The 17731-nt window shown below is 37.3% G+C and overlaps 1 protein-coding gene across 18 annotated transcripts in view; it reads right to left on the reverse strand.

The window, feature by feature from the left end:
• Positions 1-9292: 9292 nt before the first annotated feature.
• hmga2 (high mobility group AT-hook 2) overlaps positions 9293-17731 on the reverse strand; it is a 52171-nt gene continuing 43732 nt past the window's right edge. For all 18 annotated transcript variants that reach the window (XR_007882530.1, XR_007882528.1, XR_007882527.1 and 15 more), the window contains one exon: positions 9293-16266. Coding sequence is in view for 1 of the 18 variants with exons in the window: in XM_051392086.1 (XP_051248046.1) it covers positions 16189-16266 (78 nt within the window). In the remaining 17 variants the exon portion in view is untranslated. The remainder of the gene's footprint in view (positions 16267-17731) is intronic.

Here is a 17731-nt window from a genome sequence, read left to right on the forward strand (position 1 = left end):
AAAATCCAGGTCTCTCCCACAAATGGTCTTGAGAGCTGTGACCCACTCCTGGCCTTAGTCTGTGACCGACTACTGACCGGTCACTTCCTACCATAAAACACAACCCCCTGACCAGGACCATATACATTTACTACCCCTCCTAATACTGTTTATCTACCAAATTCTCCAGAAAAACCATCTGTTCCTGGTGTTTTATTGTTTTTTAGTTTGGTAATGGTTTCTATAATTTCACTTTCTGTGATGGCTTTTATTGAGAGTTCTGCTTCCTAACTTGATAGTTTATTCATTTTAAGGGGCCTTAAAAACTTCTCTTCCTTAAATTCTATCTCTTCAGCCCTATATAGCTGTTTGAAATATGTAGCAAATGAGTCTGATATTTTAGTGGGGTCTGTCTCAACCTGACTGGTTTCAGGGTTCCTGATCTTGGGAACTGCACGGCTAGATTGGGCTTTTCTGAGTTGAAAAGCCAGTAGCCTACTAGCTTTATTCCCCATTTCATAATATTTTCTATTAATATATCTGAGAGCTCCCTGTGCCTTATATGTCAGAGCCTCATCCAGTTGTTGTCTAATTACCTTTAACTTTTTAAGAGTGTCTTCCTTTCCAAATTGTTTATGTTGCCTTGTTAATTCTTTTATTTCAGTTTCCAATCCTTGTTGTTTTGCGAACCATTGTTTCTTTATTCTAGATCCTATAGAAATAATCTTCCCTCTCATCGAGGCCTTACTTGCATCCCATACAACTGAGGGGGGAAACACTACCATCGTCATTTACAGTAAAGTACTCAGTTAGAGCTCCTTGTATTTCTTGCCTGATGTTTGTATCTGTTAGTAATGAGATATTAAGTCTCCAGTGTCTAAAGTGGTTGTCTACTCCTAAATTAATTTTCATGGTCACGGGGCCAAGCTCTGAGATAGTGATTGGCTCATCTGTACTATATTCTATATAGTGAAAATCTCTCTCATTTGGATGGAGCTGTCGCCAAACGTCTACTAGGCCTAGTTCCTTCATCATGTCTGATAGCCCCTTAGACATTTTAGATTGAGATTTTCTTTTGCAGGTAACCTGTCTAATTTTTAAACCAGGGTGCAGTTAATATCGCCCCCCAGTAGTATAATACCCTCACTTTTATTTGCTAGTAGAGGTGCAACTTTTCTGATAAAATGTGGACAATCCCCATTTGGGGCATACAAATTAAGTATGGTTATCTTTATTACCCCTATTGTGCCCATCCCAATAACATACCGGCCTTCATCGTCTTGAAAGATTTTCTCATTGTTGTAGTACACAGGTTTATTAAATAGTATAGCAGCCCCTCTCTTCTTTTTCCTCCCACATGATGCACTATAAACCTGATCCACCCACTCTCTCTTCAGTTTTAAATGCTCAGTCTCAGACAGGTGTGTTTCCTGAATTAGAACAACAGAACAGTGCAACCTCTCAACCTCATCTTATTAGGATTTGGTGACTTTTACCATTAAATATGTAAAGGAGTCAAGTGAAAGTCTAAATACTGTAGCAGATTGGGATATACTGCCATTAGTGTGTGTGTATAGATAGATCGATAGATAGACTTTATTAATCCCCGATGGGAAATTGGGTCGTCATAGCAGCTTTTTAATTTAAATACAATAAAATATAATAGAATAAAATACAACAATAGAATAAAATACTTAAAATATGTTTATATAATATGATGACTGAACAGATATACATGTGTACACATAGATATTATACATTAATATTGATATAATGTAAACATGTCATATATTCAGCCTGTGCAAGTTGTGCATACATACATAACGTAATGTAAATACACAATATATATATATATATATATATATATATATATATATATATATGTACAGGGTTAGGGTAATATATATATATACATGAGATGTGATATGATATATAGCATATGTACAGTAGATACTTGACTATACAATAAAGATATACATACAATAGATAATAATATAATTATAATAGTATAAGATTATAATTATAATATTATAATTATAATAATATTATTATAATATTCTTCTATAATATTATATTATATTTTTATAATAATATAATATTATAAAAGACTACGGCCAAGTGTTAAAAAAAAAAAGGAAAACGTACCTTTTTACTCTCCTCCCCAAAACTTAGCAAACTTTCTTCTTCTTCTTCTTCTTCTTGTCTTCGTGTCTGGTCCCACAGGACTGGTCCATCCCTCAGGTCGGGTCCCCCTAGTGGCCTGGCGCACTTCCGTTTTGTCGAGCGAATTTGCAGCGTTTCTATCTGGCAGTTGTTTTGGGGTTTTGTGTGTTTTTGAAATTTGCAGCATTTTTCTTTGGCATTTGTTTTGTGGGTTTGTAAGTTTGTGCTTATGCTTCGTTTCTGTGATTGCAGCATTTTTCTGTTGCTGCATTTTTCTGTTGGATTTGTTTTATGTGTTTGTGTGTTTTTGGATTTGCGTATGTGTATGAAGCATTTTGCCATTTGCGGCGCGTTTGCCCTTGTCAGCCACCGTAAAGTACAGCCTAGACCTGCTCGATTACCCTGGCCTGGCCCTGACAGGCCCTGTCAACAAGTCTGCCATCTTTGATGTGAGGGAGGGAGCTTTTTATGTAGGAAGGGGAGCAAAGTCTGAACAGCTCGTTGGATCTCAGGTCTTCTGACATATGCAGCCCACAAAAAAAGAACTGAGTAGATTCTTTTCACAGTTTCTGGGCTGGTAGGCCACCCAAAGACCCAAATGTGTATTTTGCATAATATGTCCCCTTTAAGGTATTTCTACATTGATCCAAATTTGTTCTACTCCACTGCATCTCAGGCAACTACTCTACATTTTTATGACAGATTTAGTTACTTGTTTCTTTTCAGATTACAAATTAACAACCGCTAGCACTTCAAAACCACATCCAAAGGTACAATAGCAAACGTTAGCATTAGGTAAGTAACAGTAGGCATGCACTGACCTACTGCACCAAACCAAGATTAGTGTAGCTATCATTGATATGAATCACACATAGTGCCGATTTACTAATCCTTTACCTAGCTAGCTCATGTTAGCAAACAGAAACGTACCAGACACAAAGTGGGCGCTGCACAAACTCTCTTGCCTTTAGGACTACCCAAATCTACCCCAATTTGATTGCCTGGATCCATAATTTTCTTCTATTCTTTGCAGGTGATCCCCTAGGAATGTTGAACATTATTCATCCATCTTTTTGGCGATTGGTGCAGCTTACTTACAACCTCTGCTAGATATCCGTGTAGATTGCTGCTTTCGTGAATGGTAAATGGACCTGTACTTGTATAGCGCCTTAAGTTGTTGGAGTAGAAAGACGCTATACAAGTTTATACTTCCTACATACTTGATACTACATTTGTCTTTTCACATACATTCCTGGAAACTAAGTCATTCATACATCGATGACACAGCATCGGGAGTGATTTGTGGTTCAGTATCTTGCTCGCAGTAAAACCCTTTTGAGACAGCAATGTAAAGCTTCCACAAACTGGGAATACGTTCCATCACTTGTTGTTTTTTATCTTCTTGTAAAGAATTTACTCCTATGAAACATGTCACAGATTGCAAGTGCAAATTAGAAAGATTCTGGATGACAGTACACAAGCAGCAGGCAGTAACTTGCAGCTTTTCAAAATATATAGTAGTTCCCCCACAGTACTGTGCTCCCCCAGTCATACAGTAACTCAATTGTGAGACTAATTCCCCCATGCAACTTAAAGTTTAAATCTCCCGTATTAGCAAAGTGAGATTTATCTCCCATTAAAAATAATAAAAAAAACAAACAAAATCTTGACTCTGTCACATTACACCAAAATTCAGCACTGCATATTGGGTAAACAATCTTCCTAGCAATTATGGCAACATTTTGGTGCCTTCTTAACATGTTTTCTTTTTTTTTAAAGTTATTTTTTGGGCCTTTTTATTGCCTTTATTTCAGGGCTATTCAATTAATTTGGAATTGTGGCCAGTTCATGCAACTGAGGTAAAATAAGGGGCCAGAGAATATGAGTAATTATGGTAACAAATAAAGAAATTACAACAACATCAATATAGTCAATATATTCTATTTTGTAAATGCAGAACAACATATGCACATTGTGATGCACTTAGACACATATGGAAAGTATTCAGACCCCTTAAAAATTTTCACTCTTTGTTTCATTGCAGCCATTTGCTAAAATCAAAAAAAGTTCATTTTATTTCTCATTAATGTACACTCAGCACCCCATCTTGACAGAAAAAAAAACAGAAATGTAGAAATTTTTGCAAATTTATTAAAAAAGAAAAACTGAAATATCACATGGTCATAAGTATTCAGACCCTTTGCTTAGTATTGAGTAGAAGCACCCTTTAGAGCTAGTACAGCCATGAGTCTTCTTGGGAATGATGCTACAAGTGTTTTACACCTGGATTTGGGGATCCTCTGCCAGTCTTCCTTGCAGATCCTCTCCAGTTCTATCAGGTTGGATGGTGAACGTTGGTGGACAGCCATTTTCAGGTCTCTCCAGAGATGCTCAATTGGGTTTAGGTCAGGGCTCTGGCTGGGCCAGTCAAGAATGGTCACAGAGTTGTTCCAAAGCCACTCCTTTGTTATTTTAGCTGTGTGCTTAGGGTCATTGTCTTGTTGGAAGGTGAACCTTCGGCCCAGTCTGAGGTCCTGAGCACTCTGGAAGAGGTTTTCTTCCAGGGCAACCAGTCGTCCTGTCCCTGCAGCTGAAAAACACCACCATAGCATGATGCTGCCACCACGATGTTTCACTGTTGGGATTGTATTGGGCAAGTGATGAGCAGTGCCTGGTTTTCTCCACACATACCGCTTAGAATTAATGCCAAAAAGTTCAGTCTTATTTATAGTTCTTATAGTTCAATCCAGAGAATCTTATTTCTCATAGTCTGGGAGTCCTTCATGTGTTTTTTGCCAAACTCTATGCGGGTTTTCATATGTCTTGCACTGAGGAGAGGCTTCCATCGGGCCACTCTGCCATAAAGCCCCGACTGGTGCAGTGATAGTTGACTTTGTGGAACTTTCTCCCATCTCCCTACTGCATCTCTGGAGCTCAGCCACAGTGATCTTTGGGTTCTTCTTTACCTCTCTCACCAAGGCTCTTCTCCCACGACTGCTCAGTTTGGCTGGACGGCCAGGTCTAGGAAGAGTTCTGGTCGTCCCAAACTTCTTCCATTTAAGGATTATGGAGGCCACTGTGCTCTTAGGAACCTTGAGTGCTGCAGAAATTCTTTTGTAACCTTGGCCAGATCTGTGCCTTGCCACAATTCTGTCTCTGAGCTCCTTGGGCAGTTCCTTCAACCTCATGATTCTCATTTGCTCTGACCTGCACTGTGAGCTGTAAGGTCTTATATAGACAGGTGTGTGCCTTTCCTAATCAAGTCCAATCAGTTTAATTAAACACAGCTGGACTCCAACAAAGGAGCAGAACCATCTCAAGGAGGATCAGAAGAAATGGACAGCATGTGAGTTAAATATGAGTGTCACAGCAAAGGGTCTGAATACTTATGACCATGTGATATTTCAGTTTTTATTTTTTAATACATTTGCAAAAATTTCTACATTTCTGTTTTTTTCTGTCAAGATGGGGTGCTGAGTGTACATTAATGAGAAATAAAATGAACTTTTTTGATTTTAGCAAATGGCTGCAATGAAACAAAGAGTGAAAAATTTAAAGGGGTCTGAATACTTTCCGTACCCACTGTAGGCCCAAGGCATTGTTACATTCAAATGGCAATACAATATTGAAAAATCAGACAATCAGAGAAATGCAATTAACTAACAGAAAACATCCACTTAATTGCACATAACTGTACCAACACAGCTTTACAGCTCGTTATCCTCAATTGACAATGAAGAGATACATTTCAGTGTTACAAGTAAAGAGGGAAATAATTCTCAGAAACATCAAACTGTCCCCCTTCTCCACTGGCTAAAAACAGAAATGCAGCTATTTGGTAACTCACAGTTTTTTTCCTTCTAAAAAAATAAAATAGACTGTCCCATAAATCCACACATGGACTACTACTGTACTCACTTTTGTCCATTTTGAACATAAATCAGACACCTTAACAATCAGTCTAGGTCAGGCATATCACAGATATTTAAGATCATCAAATGTATACAGAATGCCTCTGAATAGAATTATAACAACATAACAGTGCATGGCACTTTATCAAGGCAAAACATTTCAAACTGCATTCAACAATAATACCACATCAAAAAAAACATTAAGTGCGTAATATGAGGTGATTAACATGTTAATTGCATCATACTGTTCAAAAATCAATCCTCATTTCTTGCTTGTCTAACATGCCTGTTACCTTGCATGTAGTTTGCCAACATTTACCATCAAATGACAGAACTGGCATTTTTTGACTTGGCAAGAGCAGTTAAGTTAGGTGTATATGTTGTCAGGGCAATGTGCAAGCAGTGTTGCAGATGCTGGTCAGAGGTCATCACTTCACTGGAGATGCTGAAATCCTCAAACGTAGTGGCAAAGTTATTTTTCAATGAGTCTATAAAACCTGACATCAGCTTGGTAATTTGCAGGTCAGATTTCCTCAATGTTGGGAAGTGGAGCATCTTGCCAGGACAAAGATCAGCAGAGAAGAGTGAGAGCTTTCTTTTAAAAGAATGAAGTTTCTCCACAAGTTCTGCAACTGTTTTATCTCTGCCCTGCAACTCTATGTTGAGATGGTTCAAATGATGGAAAACGTCGCTCAAAAAGCAAACAGCGGCATTAAACTCATCATTTTCCATCAGAGACAGAAACTTGCCAGCTTTTTTCAATTTTGAAGACCGGAGAGACACCAGAATCTCCTCTCTTATTTCACAAAAACGTTTCAAATCGTTTCCTTTGCTAAGCCATCTAATGTCATTGTGAATGAGCAAATCTTTATATTCAGCAGACATGTCAGTCAACAGCTTGCAGAAAAGGCAGTGCTGTAAACTGGAGATACAATGGATGAAGTTTATAATTGCCATGACAGAGTCCATGGTCTCTTTTAACTCACCACTGAGCTTGGCACACAGGAAGCTTTGGTGGATGAGGCAATGTAGAGATCGCACCTGCGGAGCCGCAGCTGCCATCCTCCCAGCGAGCCCCTGATCCCTCCCTGCCATTGAGGGCGCACCATCCGTCATCCAAGTTGTTCTCCTCAAAGAATTAAGCAATTTTGGTGAAGAGAATCTCACCGGTAGTGTGCCCCTCCATGTGAATTAATCCAAGCAGGTCCTCACGAAAACATTCCCAATCAAAAAATTGCACATAGAGGCACCGCTGTGCAACATCACTGTTATCAGTCGACTCATCCACGGCCAAAGACATAACCTCGGCCTTCCACAGCTTGTCCAAAAGCGTCTCAAAAACGTCCGATGCAAGGGACTTGACTCTCCTCATATTTGACATGTCAGAAATTGGAATTTACTTGATCGAATGCTTGATTTTTGGGTTTTCTCATCTGTTACCACCTCCTCAATGGATGCCACCATACACTCCTTGACTGTCTCTGAGTCTGTGCTTTTTCTTTTTGCCCAATATCCATGCCACTCGTAACGATGCCGCAGTTGCTCTCTCTTGAGCCGTACAGGCCCGAAACAAAATGCGACGTCTTTGCTCATAACAAGATGTAAACCCCGTTATCTTCTGCCTCCCAGCAGCAGAGCCAGGTGGGAAAGTAACATCAAAGTTAGCATGCGTTCTTGAAATGTCTTCTCAAATCATACTCTTTGCACATGGCGAGGCACTCGTTGCAGATTAAGCATACAGGATTCACATCAACGGCAATAAATGCGTATTTCTCTGTCCATTCATTGTTGAACTGTTATGGAAGACCATGGTTCTCTGTTCTCTGAGTCAACTTTTCTTTTTTTAAGGTAGAGAGACATTTTTTCTTGTTAGCCAAACTTCGTTCAATATATAGTTCTGAAGAGGTCCACACACAGAAGTCACAGAATTGTGATTTTGTAACATGAATCTGGCACTATACTTGAAAATAATAGTTATATTGTCTTTTAAGTTCCAGTATATCATCTGAGGGCAAGGATGCAACCAAGCAAAAGTATTTTTCTTTAGACAGTTCTAAGAGTGTCTTGTCTTTTGCCAAGTAGACAAACATTTGATCTCCAACCATCCAAAGCCACAACAGTAATAGGACATCAGGTGATGCACCAAGATGAGGGTACTGCGGAGAAATGTAGTCCAGTGTGGCTTACATTAGAGTTGTGTTTTTGTGAATATTTTATAAAACAGAGTTAATGGTGCATGTCCATAATTACTCTGCAACATTTCTTGAGAGGTTTTATAATTACCTAGACCCACCCTTTTGATAAGAGAACAAAATTGAAATGTCATAATTAGCTTTTAATCCTAAAATTAATAATTAACCTTGTTGCTGCAGTTGTAAACTTTGCTGACTCTTATCATTGCTCCTTATAACTGCACCAAACTTGAAAGCAGTTATTCTACCAGATCTCTGATGAAGACTGTCCCTTTGTCTCCTGTTCAACAAGCTCAAACTATAATAATAATAATAATGTGATAAATAAAAAAAACTCAAAGGCCTTATCACATTTATCAAGAAGCTCTATCTGAAAAGTGTCCTGAGAGAACTTCTGTTATGAATTGGTTCTATACAAATAAAGTTGAAATTAATTGAATTGAAACCTAAAGGTCACACGTCACAGCCTGTGCCTCTTCTTTAATTTGGCCTCCTCTCTGATTGGCTGACTAGACTATGCAGGGCAGCTGATAAGGTTGAACACTGAGCACCCAACATTTCTTAATTCTACATGTTATGGAAGACCATGGTTAAGAACAATCTAACAGACTGACTGTCTCTTCTATGCATTGTGTGTCATTCAACATGACTTAGGATGGCCTAGGTGCAGTCTAATCTGTGTAATCTTCACACATATGTAGCTGTGTAAGTTATGACCATATTTGAGACACTTGTGGGTCTAGGTTTCTGTTAAATATCCCATGGCAACTGCACTGAATTGCTGATCTTGTTCTCCTCAGGTGAGCCTCAATAAATTCTGCAGTGTAAGTGTAAGCAATGTAAGTCATCAAGGTCCTTCAAAGTTTTTCTATCACATTCAGTAACATGCAAGGAGAATTGTTGATTCTACCAGCCTTTAAGTTTGGATAAGATTGCCGGGACCTACTCATTGCTGTTTGTAGCTTGAATTCCATCTGTGTTTTCAACAAAACACCAGACACTGTAAAAGAATTTAGAACAGAAATCAAAATCTCACACACATCTATGTTATGGATGGCATACTGTTTTAATGTGCTGAAAAAAAGTGAACATAAGAGTTTGTTTAGCAAACAAGCAAAATGTGTAGTGAACTCAAAGACAGTAATACTATGAGAGAAAGCAACAAAAATTAGATACTGTAGAAAACATCTGAAATAATACAGGAGCAAGGCAGATGGAGAGCTGGGATATATCACTTTCTCACAGCTAACTACAAAACATTGCATAAGGTGGGAAAATTCCTTTTCAAGGGTTACATGTCCAGTCTTAGCTAATGATGACTATGAGGCAGAGAAAATAAAGTCTAATAAAATGCATCCCCCACAAAAATAAACTATATATAACATTTTTAAAGATGTTCTCCATATGCTCTCAGACACCTGAATTTTAAACAGTATTTGACAATGAGGTAAAAGTTGGCCTTTCTGGAGGTAGTAATGTGTATTTTATTGTAACAGAACATGAAATCATGAAAAGAAAATATCAACTTCATTAAGACTCCCAGAGCTGAAAGCTCATCAACAGTGGCTTTAACAATTAGTCTGCCCATCAGTGAGGTAACTAAACTCAAGTCCACATCTCTGAAGGAAATAAGAAACTTCAAAATGGGCTTGGAGCTTGTTGAGTTCAGTGATCAGTAAGACTTTATGTACACCTGGTATTATCATATGATCTGTATCTGGATACACAGTCTGGGTTCAATCGCAATCTGAGTAGAAGTGCATATCCAGATTGATATAGATCACATGTAAACACCAGGTCTACATGGTGTCTGTCTGGCTGAAGAATGGTGTGGTGTTTAATGAACCTTCAAATGATAAAGCCTATCTGTTTCAGAGTGATTCGTTCAAAGCTACTGATCATCCAGCCTTAATAGGTGCACACATTTTATACATTATTTCTTAGGTAGCTGTCAAATCAGCTATCAGCTTGTGAGTTTCTCTGTTTGGATTATTAGAAATGGCATTACCTGCACAGTGTCTGGATATGTTAATTATTGAAGGCAACGGACATCTGTCACTCACTTGTCATTGCTGGTGGAGAAGTGTATGTGTATGTTTATTCAAATTCAGTTTTTTAAACCATATTTAGACCACAACAATGACAAAAAAATTACCATTGCGATACTTTTTGAAAGTGGGGTACCAGTTACTAAAATTACCAGAAGAACATCATACACTTAAATACACTTATCTGATGTTTGTATAGTGAGATATGCTTTTTCTCTGTTTGTCCAGTAAATAGAGATTTAGCCAGTTTAAGCCTAGCACAAAGACTAGAAACAGATATCCTTGTTTTGTCAAAATGATACCTTCTGATAACTTTAATGCTGTTTCTATATCTTCTTTTCAGACATGCTGTGAAATAAATTAGCACATATAGTAGGCTTTTTCACAGCATACTTTTTGACTTATAGAAGGTAAAGCATGGGCATTACTGAAACTGAAGCAGCTAAATGGAATTCCTGATTAATTGTATTATTTAGACCTGTGATTTTCCCACTATGTACTACTTTGACATGTTAAAATGAAAAAGGCCTATTGTTGTGGGAGCAGTAAGTTGCTGGTATTACTAAGCTGTGTTCAAACTGAATGTGTAGCAAATTTTGTGAGTCAACACAGACAAGCCTAAGACAAGCCTAAATTTGCCCTGTGTGGTGCAATCTGAGTCAAAAACATGCCTTGACAAGTGAAAATGTTTCAACAAAAACAGAACAATTCATGCTTAGAGGCAATAGATGACAGCCGCATTTAATTTGTGTCAACACCTGCATTCACTGCTTTTTGTGTACTCCTGCAGTGTGTTCCAAATATTTGTCCATAGCCACTAAACCTCAGTACTTGTGCCTGGAAAAATATTATCCTTAATAATTACTTGTGAAATTAGTATGTTTCTAGCTAGTTACCAGTTACAGGTAACATCCATAAAGTTGTTACCCTGGCTGTGATGAATAAACAGAGACTGCACAAACCATTTTTAGTTCAGTTTGAAAGACACCTTTAAGATCCAAAACACTGTGCAGATTATTACTTAATGAGAGTTTACTACAGCCTCTGTTAAGTTGCCACTGTCGTTGCTGGCAAAGGCAGGCTGACAAGATCAATGTAGCTCTTCTGAGGCTCTTCTTCTGGCCCAGTTAAAAATTCAACTTCAAAGGTTGCCATGTTATGAGGTGAAAATAAGAAGATAAGAGGCAATTCCCTATAGATCTGGTTTAGCCATATCATAAGAAAAGAAAATCACGTTGTGACCTACACAAAACAGCTAATCAAGATATGCACTAATTAAAAACAAGAAAACATATTCATGAATACAATATACAAAATCCAAATATATGTATCAAACCCTGAAGGTCACTTTGAAGGTGAGAGTCCAAATGTACTGAGATTGTAAGCTTGACTCATCTGATACAATACTTTAAGTAAGGATCTTCTGCAGTCCTGATATAGATCATATCATACATCAAAGTACACTGGCCAAGTCATTCCTTTTAATGACTGGAGGTAGGTGAATTGATTAGTCCATTTTTATCGGTCTGTTTGAGGTATTGAACATATATAGATTGTAAATAAAACAACTCTAGCTATTCAAAACAAAAAACATCTGTTGTTACATCATGTAGTGTCATAAAAACATTTGATCCTTATTAAACAGTTGTGTAAATCACAAAATAAATCAGTTTTTCAGAAATAAGTTTGCAGATAATGTAAAATGTTGCATTACAATATTTAGATACAAATTAACATTAAGGTAGAGTAGAAAAACAGTATTTAATAAGTTAGCTGTTTTTGTGTTTTAAGTATAAAAACTACTGAACCTAGGCTTTTTCAAAGAATCTCTAAAGAAAGAAAATGTCAGGGAAGTCAGTGCCAAGTGTGTGGAGTGTTGGAGGAGACAAACTCTAGAGACTGCATCATAACAATAACTTCACTTGGATATGTGTTGAAACTTTTTTGCATATTGCTTAAAAGGGTAACATACTCTATATAATATTTTTTACATGTTTTCTAATAAAATTAAACAATTTACATAAAAACAACTGCATTTTGTTTTTTAAAATATATCTAGATATTTTGTATTGAACCAACCAAAGCTAAAATTAAAAAAAGGACATTACTTTCAGCATTACAACATATGGACATGGATATGGAAATTGCAAATGTTGGATGATAAATGATTTAGAGTGTGTCTTCAATTAAAGGAAACTTTTTAACAACAAAAGGTATCTCCTACTCAAGAGATACAGGCGCAGCCTCAAGCCCGACACTCATTTGTCCTCCTTTTGAGAAAATAAAAAAAAAGGTCCGCCTTTTGACACATTACCTTTAATACTTATTGGCTAAAAATGTGTGTCAAAATAAGTAATTTCATTGGTTACATTTTGGTGTTGTGACTTATCAACACATGGCTAATTTAAATATTCAAATGAGCCATGTGTTGATTTGCCACAACACAGGCTCATGCAGTTGCTACCACCAGGCTGTCAATCAAGCTCTCAGCTACAGAGAACAATGTTAGCTAACATCGTTGTTGGACTTTTATTGTTGAATTTCTCCAAATTGGTGCAGTAAAAATGCTTGATATTAAGTATGTTTTTTATTCATCATGGTAGCATGAAACACTTGTATAATGTAACATATTTTATTTTAAATGTAGGTTCGAATTATAGCTTACTGTTCTTAATACCTTTATTTTGAAAACCGGAAGTGAATACGCTGTTTCTCCGCAATTACCATAATGCTGATGCTACATTCTCTGTAGCTGAGAGCTAGATTGACAGCCTGGTATCATGTTGTGGCGAATCAACACATGGCTCATCTGAATATTTAAATTAGCTATGTGTTGATAGGTCACTACACGAAATGAATGTTACAATGAAATTACTTATTTTGACACACATTTTTAGCCAATAAGTATTAAACTAACAAGGTAACGTGTCAAAAGGCGGACCTTTTTTGTTATTTTCTCAAAATAAATAAACAAATATCACAGCATGGACAAGCTGGATAACTTTTGTCCTTGGATCAATATCTCTACATGGAACTCTTATCACCTTATGTAGGAATAAATCCGAAATGTATCATAGAGGTTTGTACCCAAAGTGACTGCTGTGACTCTTTTTTAGTTCAATAAGGAGGATTACACAGTCAGACCTCCGGTCAAGCACTGAACAATTAAGGTATTTTAGTCAAAATATTGTAACGTTATTTGATCTGCATGGACCATTTTCATTAAGATTTCGTGTCTGTGCATTCCTTGTAACTTTGTAAAAGCCCTGTCTAGCCAACAGGAAAGATGGCCACAAGTGAGTAGGAAAAAGGCTACTTTCCTTTAATGTTGATGCACATGGCCCTGTCATATATCTGGCGTTTTCTCCTTTTCGGATTATGTAGGATTTACCTGACTAAATCAAACAAAACAGTTGGGACACAAAAACCCATGATAAGACTACCAGCATGACCTCTCTTTAAAATACAGTACATTATAAAATATCTGAATGCACGCTGCCTTCCTGGGCATTAGTTTGTGTGTACTGAGCAATAGTGTTCACAAGCTGGTCGTGCTGAGTCAGAGGTAGTTTGAAATTAGAAGAAGATTGCATAATATCAGGTTTCCTTAAACGTAAGGCTCCCTGAAGTTACAGTGTGAGATGAGTCATCCATTGTCATGCTGCTACTAAATCCAGGTATTAAGTGTGTCACGAGGTAATGTGTGGTTAGTTCTTGTGGTTTTTGTTCTTGAGGTTTTTTTTGTAAGGCAGACCAAGTGGATTTCTTGCAGCATTACATCAATGATGGAATCAAGATTTTAAAGCTATAATACGCAAAGAACAATTGAAGCTACATGCACTTGTTAATATTAATCTGAACAAATGGTATACAGTAGTCTGATGCAACAGTTTGATAGTGAACTAATGGCAAGATGTAAAGAGGTTCTATCATTTTCTATAAAAATAAAAGAGGTGTGTCAGTATTGCAACAACAGAGAGAGCAAAGCATTTATGTGGTGCTCCAGTGTTCTAGTCTATCAAGCATCCTGGGTCAAGTTGTGACCTTAGATGTATCAAAATTAAAGCTTGAAATACATAATTGAGGCACTGCTGGACAAGACTTGTTATAATTTTTGTTTGTCTGTTTTAACAATGAAGTAAAGAGGATAATAATGATTGCAATTTTGATTGCCTTTTCCAAAAGTATCTTTAAAAATAAAAGCAGGTTGGGGGCATAATAATAATAAAAATAATAATATGCTTCTTTGATGAAGGGTTTGAGGTAGAAGAGATACAATACAGTCTCATAAAGTTCAGGGTAAGGATGTGCACAACTAATTTCGATCAATTTCAATCAATTATTTGTCGTTCACTTTCAAATCGATCAAGGTTAACCATCATAATGATTGATTTTATTTAGGAGTAATTGAATGTACACAGGAAAGGTAATACTTTCGACTGAGATTGAGATACATGCAATCGCTTAAATATTGAGTCTAATATTCAGTTTTTGTTATCTGCAGTTAGGAACTCTATTTCTACTCTAAACTCCAAAATTAATTTGCACACCCAGGATCAGCTATAATTTGAAAATGAATCAGCATTATTTTGGATATCAGGATAAATTAATGAGATTTTAAGTAGAAGATTCCATAGACTGAAGCTAATACACAGCAATCACTAGAGAAGTGCCACCCTCTTGTCACGTTAAATTGCAAAAAGACTCTCTACTGTTTATACAGTGGTGTTAGAGAGTGGTGTCTCTGACAAACGATCTTTGGCTAAGTACAGACATGAGCTGTGGAAAGGCACAGCTCATTTCAGGCAAGTTACTTACATAATACTTGTAAATTAGCTACAGCTAATATAGCCTACCCCTGGTAATGTTTGTCATTTTACACCTAAAATGATGATTGATAAATTGAGAAACTGCTACCTGAATTATTCATATATTGCTTTCTGCTAATTAAAAACTGAGAACAAATAAAATGTAAAAGATTCTTAGTTGATTAAATTGTATTGTGACTTAAAAATCTTTAACAAATGTTTGATTAAGATTATGGCAGCATATTGGCCATCTTTACAAGAGATTAATTTGCATTGACAATTCAAACATATTTCCCAGAATGTCAAAAGACTGCAGGTTCATTCCATGATGAACCTTTGCATTAGGTGCTGTTTCTTCGCTGACTATTATCAGAGAGAGAAAACACAGGAAGATGGTCTTTTTGTAAATGTGAATGTATGGAGACTCAAATCTATGGTCTAAAGTTATATCTGAGCCAATGATTACAACCTTAGCAAGCTTTTTTTTTAATGGCTTTAAGCCAACCTGAGAAAGATCCGTGTGTATGCCTTTGTTGAGGGGTGAGTGGTTTGGGGTGACTGGTTTGCTTTCGAACAACAATAATATATTGGAACACCAGACATTTTTTCTACATTTCCGTATGACAATACAAGGGTGTTCCAGTCTCTTTTCTGCCATCAATATCTGGTGAGATCAGTCAGCAATGACAGGGTGTATGAAACAGTTTATGTATCTGTGTCTCTCCATTCAAGAGACGAAGAGTACTACAGTGATACTGTGAGTGCATTTGATTTGCACCTCAGTACAAAGGTATAGTCTTTAGAATCTGCCTTATTTGTGTCTATTTTGGCAGGAACATCTGAAACTTTTTTTTTTATGAATTTAAATTCTTTTTGATGTTTCCCTTGTTGCTGCATTCTGTGTGGTCTGTAAAAAAAATTTATCCAAGGAATTTAAAGATGCAGACATATACTGAACATCCATATCAAAGATGGAAATTCTGTAATTGAAATTAAACGTCAAAAGTCAAAAATAAGTGGTCACAGCAATCTTTTCCCTTTGAAAGACCTGACAGCTGAATGAGGTAGAGTTTTCATGGTGTGGAAATTAGTGTTGCTCTGGGGACTCTCCAACCTCTTCTTCTTCTTCTCCTTCTTCTTTTTCTGCTTCTTCTCTTTCTTTTTCCTGTAAATAATAACAAGATGGTAATCTTAACTCTATTCAGTTATGTTATAGAATGTTTACTTCACACCAGAATGGCTCACAGTCTCACTTAAAGATGAGGATGACCACAACAATGTTAATTCACATGTCAGAGGTACTATACAGTACAGTATATGTTGTGAGTTGTTCAAGAAAATGCTTACAGGTTTTAAACACAAATCATCAACATATCAACAACACACATCAGAGAGAGCACAAAGCTACTACCTCTATATTTGTATTTGTTTATTTTAAAATATATAATGGGCATAGTCTACATCAGTGGTTGTTAGAAATTGTCTAGGCTGCTTTTTTTCTGCAGTCATATTACAATACAGTGCTACTTGCTAAAGCAGTTTCTAATGTCTAGTCCTTTTTTCCTCTTGAACATTGTGCAGATGGGAGCATATCTATTATCCTAGGGTTCTATTTTCCCTGGTTCAATATCATCTTAATATGACACATTAAGGCGACCAATCAAAGGGTCTCATGTTCTTAGCAATGTTTTTTCCCAGGTCTCTCGTGTGTAACCATCTAAAAGAGTTAGATATGCCAGCTCTAGGCGCTGTCGCTGGCTCTCTGATGGCCCCAACCTCCCTCGCTCTTCTACCCGCTCAATGCCTCTCCTCTGCTGGTCTGTCCTGTCCTAGGCTGTCCGTGCTGTGTCCTCATCTTCCCCTCTTGTTTGGAGCCTCTGTAAGTCACCTTGTAACTGTATTCCCTGTCATCAAACTAGTCTTATGCATTCAAATAAACCCATAATTCACCACAGTTAAATGTGAAAATACACTGGTTCTACAGCTGTTTTTCCTCTCATTCGCTCAGTGGCTCAGTGGCTCAGTGTGCGTACTGAATGTCTGTCTTTGGATCTCATTCTTCGGAGGCGGACGACTAAATTTGCTAAATAAAATGACTAAAATCAAATAACACTAACCCTAACAACAACTGCTGATGGGCTCAGCCGATTGCCGATATACTCTATGCCAACTCTATTCTGCAGTCTACGTTATTATATTTTTGTATTGTAGCTATGCCCTTTTGATGTGCCATTATGCATGTCTTACCCCGACCCTACCTAATAATCTACTCTGACCTCAAAACAACAAAGTAATGCCTTTGATTCTCATACTAGAGTGAAAGGGGTTTGAGGTTTTATACAGGCCAGTGCTGGTGGTGCTGAGATAAAGCAGCCTATCATAGTGGGAGAGTTGAATGACATTTTTATGGCTTGCAGGTCTCAGGGCCTCAGAGAACCTCCCAAGTACTTCAGCCCTGTTCCCACACAGCCACAAATCAGTGATGAGTTATGCATTCACACCAAGGTAGTTGCACGCACCAGCGAACAGAGGGAAGCTGGTGGATTCCTGGAGTGTGAAAGAATGCTAGGGGTTGGGGTCCTGTGTCTTGGTTCACTCACTTATTAACATTCTGCTTTCATTCTCCCTCT

Source organism: Dicentrarchus labrax, unplaced genomic scaffold, assembly GCF_905237075.1.
Source record: "Dicentrarchus labrax unplaced genomic scaffold, dlabrax2021, whole genome shotgun sequence".
NCBI lineage: Eukaryota > Metazoa > Chordata > Actinopteri > Moronidae > Dicentrarchus > Dicentrarchus labrax.